This window comes from Manihot esculenta, chromosome 15, assembly GCF_001659605.2.
Source record: "Manihot esculenta cultivar AM560-2 chromosome 15, M.esculenta_v8, whole genome shotgun sequence".
NCBI lineage: Eukaryota > Viridiplantae > Streptophyta > Magnoliopsida > Malpighiales > Euphorbiaceae > Manihot > Manihot esculenta.
In genome coordinates this window covers 15,388,624-15,394,665 of record NC_035175.2, presented here as the reverse complement: position 1 = coordinate 15,394,665, position 6,042 = coordinate 15,388,624, and the positions used below count along the sequence as shown (strand labels likewise).

Below are 6,042 nucleotides of genomic sequence, written 5' to 3'. Positions count from 1 at the left end.
TGACATTGGGCTTTGAAGTATTTTTATTTATTTACTTATCGTTGGCCCAACACGTGGCTTAATATTTTGAAATAGGAAAAATTATTTTACATTTTTGTGTTAAATCAATACATGTCTCACTATTTCAAAAAAAAAAAAAATAGTCTTTATATTTTAACTTTATCCAATTAGAGATTTTTCTTTTAATTTTTTCTTAATTATTTTTAAAATAATTAAATACCATTGAGTTTGTTAAACTAGCTAATAGCCTCTAAAAATTAATTGACTCGTTTATTTATAATTTTTTATATTTATAAATTTAGCTCATAAATTAAAAATAAAAATTAAAGAAATTTTTTTTTTTCATTATGATTTCCTAAAAAGTTAAATTTAAAGAGCATTGTCTTGATCGATTCAATTTCATTTAAGATCAAAATTTTATTTAAAAAATTAAAAAATTAAATATTTAATTATATTACATTGAATCAAATTAAATTAAATATGAATTAAAATTTAAAAACAATACGAAACATAATAAATCATCCAGTTAATCTATAATTACAAATTGAAATTCTGAATATTTGTATTGTCATTTATTTTTTATAATCTATTTATTTGTAAATTTATATAAATTTAAAAAACAATTTTATCCCAAATGTTTGTGTATTAAAGTACATTTCATGCTACTTCACATGATCTATAATTTATAATATATATAAAAGTGAAAATGTGGACCCAATTTTTAAACTGATTAAAATATTTTTAATATTTATAAAAATTAAGTAATAATATAAAATTAAAACTTTAATTTTAAAAATTTTTTACGTGTATTCAATATATATAATTCTTCCTAAATAGGACTCTTAATAATATTAAATTAATTAAAATTTTAATTTTAAAATTATTTTATGGATATAGTAGTATTCTTAATAATATTAAACTAATTAAAAGAAATCACAAAACTGTTGAATTTGAATTTTTGTAAGACTATGTTTATAAATATAATTTATTAAAAATAATTAACTTTTTTTATTCATCTCATATGACAAAAGTATTAGCAAATACTAGGTATTAATAATAATAATAATAATGACTGATCGGTGATAGAAATTATATTATTTTATATTTTTATTTTAATTCTTTTTAATCAAGAACTTATACTAAAATTGCCTAATATAATTAATAGAATTTTTAAATAATAATAATTTTATTTAATTTAATTTTTTTTAAATTTTATTAGTCTATCTCTAACAAGAATGATGAATGCAAAAAGATGAGCAATTAATTTACTTTAGGAGGGTAATAGCTTCTTTCTAATTTTTCAATTTTTCACAAAAATTAAATTAAATTATTCACATTATTTATTATTTAAAATAAAAAAGCAAAATAAATTTATATAAATTATTATATTTTATATGATAATATGTACATTTTATATAATAAAATATTTTTAATTGATGTTGTTTTAAAATAATCTATTAGTTATATTTTTTTATTTTATTATAATATATCAATCATCAATATAAAAGAATTATTTTAAGTTAAAAATTGGAGTATTCATATTTGGATAAAAAGGAAAAATAATTTTCATCCATAATAGGTAAAAAAAAAAATACATAAAATTATATAATCTACTATGTGAAAATTATAATCCATATATTTAACAATAAAAATATTTTTTTATTTATTATTGATATTTATTTTATTTTTAGAAAACAGAAATGTTATTGTTGCAATAAAGAAATTTATATATATTTTTGAAGAAAATCTATACCATAGTGTAGTGAAATTATTTAACGCTAAATATGTTAATGTTTCTGAAAATTTAAGTTGATATTGCCACAATATAAAATATACTATCGTCTGAGAAAATAAAATTATCATATCTTCAAAAATTATTTATTATAATTTTACATTATTTAAATATACAAATATGCTTAACAATGGCAAAACAATAATAGGATAGTTTAAATATTTTTTATTTTGAGTTAATTTATAATAATTGAATTTTAATGTCAGTTTTTCATTTAAAAATATTTTGATTATAATTATTCATGTAAAATTAACCCATATAATAAAAGTAAAAAAAAAAATCAAAATTACATTTATAAAGTAAAGATAATATGTAGGTTATTTTATTATCTTAAAAAATTTTGTTTTTCAATATAAATTAATAAATATTATTAATTTTATAAAAAGATTTAATTGATAATAATGATTTTTTTTTAAATTTTTACTTAATAAATAGGTAAAAGAAAATCAACAACACTGTCAAAGGTTATGATTGTATTTTATGATATTACTTTAAATTTTTATCAAATAAAACTTTTAATTTATAAACTTATCAATTGTATAATTAAATTAAAAAAAATTAAAATTTTAATATTAAAATAATAAATATATATGCATGTGCAATCCACTTGCCCAAATTGAAATTAGTCTATATAAATGCAATTCGAGAAGTGCGGGCGGGAGTAATTTTATATAAAATTAGGACTTTATTTATATTGTTGCATTCTATGATTAATTTAATAAAAGAAAATAGCAACCACAGGCTGTTCTTAGCCTAATCTATGCTCTCTCTTACGGGCTATCATGGATCGCTTGTCCCTTTGCCTTGTCCTACATCTGGTCAATTATAACAATGCTACCCTTTTTAGGCATGGGTATTGATTCAATCTCTGATGAATGTAAAGGTTTACCTTGCCATCTCATCCATCGGGCCGACAGGTTCATTTATTCACATGCTGCTGCTGCTGCCCCCGCCTTCTTCATCAACTGAAGATCTAAGCATTAACTGGTGGTGTTTTCAACAAATAAAGAAGAGTTCAATCGACTGAAATCACCGCGCAATTAACCCTGCTTTGGAAACCTGTACGATCCAATAGTGTCCTACCACAAGCACACTGAAATCATCTAGCTTCAAGGCATGCACTTTGATTACTCAAACAAATCAACTGCAAAAACATGACACCTGATTTCAATAAACTCACTCCTCAAGTTATCTAACTAACTAGATTATTTTCCATTTTATCCCAGTGTAACAACCTCTACCAAATCAACATTCACTAGCAAGCAACCTCCCATAATAAAGGGATGCCATGAACTAAGTAAATGTATTGAGTTTCTTGTTTCTGAAGACTTATTTACCTTTCTGAGAATCACCGCAAAGAGATGACAGGACTATGCAGTTTATAGATTGTGAATAAAAAAGCATAAATGGCCAATGAGGCATAAGAGAGGGCAGAAAGTGAAAAAAAAAAAAAAAATACTGAATGCAGTATGCAGAGGTGCAATTAGCCTGTGAGAGCAGAGTTCAGAGCACTGTGAACATCAACACCAATCTGGGCCTCAGCTTTCTCCAAGTCAGTTGTTGCTGAACTGAGCTTCTGAGTGAACTCAGACAGTCCCTTTTGAACTAAGCTTGGATCAATTTGGTCAATTGGCAGAGCCTCGACAGCAATTATATCAGCAACAGAGTTGGCATGGACAAAAGTAAATCCACTGCTAACGAAATATTTGGTCACATTGTTGCCTTCATGCACTGATAAGACCCCAGGCTTCAATTCTGCAATTGTAGGTACGTGCCCTGGCAAAACACCCATTTGTCCAGTTGTTGCAGGTACAATGACCATGTCAACCTGAGAAAGTAGTACATAACTGATAAACATCATCACTCAGAATATGAGCTGTTAATAAGAGAAGCTGAATGGATATTGATCACAATAGTATGATATTGCTGAATTTAATAAATTTCACCATATTGCATCCATTGTAAAGTTTTATGGATCAGGAACTATAAAGGTACCCTAAGGAGAACCATAAAAACACCTCCCTCCCCACCACCAAGAATGGTAGCCACTGACGTAAATACCTCGATATACCTATCTGATAGTTTCTCGCATTATGGCTCAAACAAATTGTTGAAGAGAACATTAACCATGGTTCATTATAGTGTCGGAGTAAAGCATTTCACAGATGAGAACTACTGAGGCAAACTTTCTGATAGATCAATAACAATATCAAATAAAAGGAAGTTCCCATAGATGTGCAAAATGATCTATAAACGAGTAAGAAGTAGTAAATGAATAATTTTCATTTCAACAAGTCATCAGAACACATCATTAAAAGCACAAGTTATTTAAGATTTTTTTCTACATTTCTCCCAACTTTCTTATATGTGGAAAGCAAATTTATGAAAGAAAAGAGTGTGTGCACATGTATACCATTGCTTGAACAAGGATAAAGTTATGTAAAGTACAAACTTACGGAACTGGGGCTATTAGAAGACAATTTAATGCTCCAGTTGCCCATACATTATAACTTCTCTTAAATAAACACTAATTTTTCTGCTAGAACTTCATTAGACTTAATTATTAACATAATCAATCAAGAAACGAGATGAAGACTTTCCAGCTGATTCCTCTTAGGCTATAACTTCAAGCAAAGCCTAGAAGATATTGCAATTAAAAGGACAGTAAATCGACTAGGAATAGCATCTAGAGCTTAGATATATGACTCAATCAAGATAAAATGAAAAGACCAAGTAATCAAGCCAAAAGATTGCGTACAAACATATCTTCCATTTAACTGCCTGCTTACTACATGAGCTCCGCCAATGGCCAAAACTATTGCATCATAATTTCAACTAATTCCAAAATTGGCACAAATTGGATACCCATCTCTCTTGATAATCAGTTAATCATGATGAAAGCATTGAAGATATTAAATGCGGACACATCACGCAATAAAATGAAAGGATATCAACCAATACAAGTGAAACAGAAAAGAAAACCCCCAATGAAGAAGTCTATGAAACCATGAAATTCAAACCAAAAAAACAAAATTTCTATAGTTTTTCTTTTTTTTAATGAATCATCACATCAATTTAAACATAGGTCACATGAACACCCACCATAAAAACCAATATTTTACGAAAATCCAAAGATTGTACATTGCAGTTGCAATAGCCAGGAGAAATCTCAATGATAATTCAAAACCCCTATCAAATTAATTCTAAGTCGATAATCTCACCATTCTCACCTTATTTTTTGAACTTCAATCAAATATTCAAATTAATCGAAGCAAAACCCAGATTAAAAAAAAAAAAAACATAAAATGTAAAAATAAAGAAATCAAACCTCCTTGGTGGAGAGCTCAGAAGCATAGGGAAGCACGAAATTGACAGTGAGCTTAGAAGGAATACTAGAAGGAGTGGAGGGACGAGGCGTCATGAAGGCAGATGGAGTTTTGGGCGGTTCCATGTTGGGTACCACCTTCTTCCATGATTCTACGAAGGTTGAATCGAAGGTGGGTGTAGCTGGCACATCCGTCGAGAAGGCTCGACCCATCATCTTTGGCTGTTGATTGATGGATCGAGAGAAAATGCGAGATGCTTGGCGGAACATGGCTGTGGTGAGTGGTGGGATTGGCGGCGGTGGAGGATTCGGAGATTGGAGACGTAGCGTTTCAGCGAGGGATAGCGGTCTATCTTCTGTATTCCTTCTCCTGGGTTGAATTTCAGTATTTTACATGAATTAATATTAATTATTATTTTTTGAGAAAAAAATGAAGAATTCGTTAAATTATATATATATATATATATGATCTCACCAAATATTATATTATAAAATGAAAATATGAAATTAATGATTTTTTATTATTATTTTATTTTTAAAAATATTATACTCACAAACTTAATTTAATAATAAATAAAAATTTTAAATTCTAATTTCCTTATTCTCAATCTCCATTTCAAAAAAAATAACCTTTTAATTGCTTTTATTGCCTTGGCTTTAGGTTCGGCTTCAATTATATTTTATAGTTTTAATTGTTTTATTCACTAAATAAATATTAAAACAATACTTTTAAGATGAATCGGTATCATTAATCTAATTTTTTTCATTTAATTCAAATTTTTAAAAATTAATAAAATTATTAAAAATTATAAACTTTATTGTAATTATATTTAATTTTAAAATTAAAATTATATTTTATTTTTTACGATCTTACAATAATTTTTTATAATTAATATAGTAAAATTTATTGTGATTCACAATTATA

At 26.4% G+C, this 6,042-nt stretch overlaps 1 protein-coding gene across 1 annotated transcript; it reads right to left on the bottom strand.

Moving 5' to 3' along the window:
• Positions 1-2,896: 2,896 nt before the first annotated feature.
• On the bottom strand, positions 2,897-5,511 carry LOC110602738 (ATP synthase subunit delta', mitochondrial). Its single transcript, XM_021740334.2, has 2 exons — positions 5,121-5,511; positions 2,897-3,620 (listed from the first exon to the last, which is right to left on the bottom strand). Exons 1-2 carry the CDS (start codon positions 5,385-5,387, stop codon positions 3,276-3,278), a joined length of 612 nt encoding a protein of 203 aa, XP_021596026.1. The 5' UTR covers positions 5,388-5,511; the 3' UTR covers positions 2,897-3,275.
• Between the last annotated feature and the right edge of the window lie 531 nt (positions 5,512-6,042).

Excerpts from the sequence above, each read along its gene's own strand:
- LOC110602738 (XM_021740334.2), bottom strand. The coding sequence starts at position 5,387 with ATGTTCCGCCAAGCATCTCGCATTTTCTCTCGATCCATCAATCAACAG. Across the intron at positions 3,621-5,120 it reads CTGAGCTCTCCACCAAGGAG|GTTGACATGGTCATTGTACC; the intron begins GTTTGATTTCTT and ends CTACTTTCTCAG.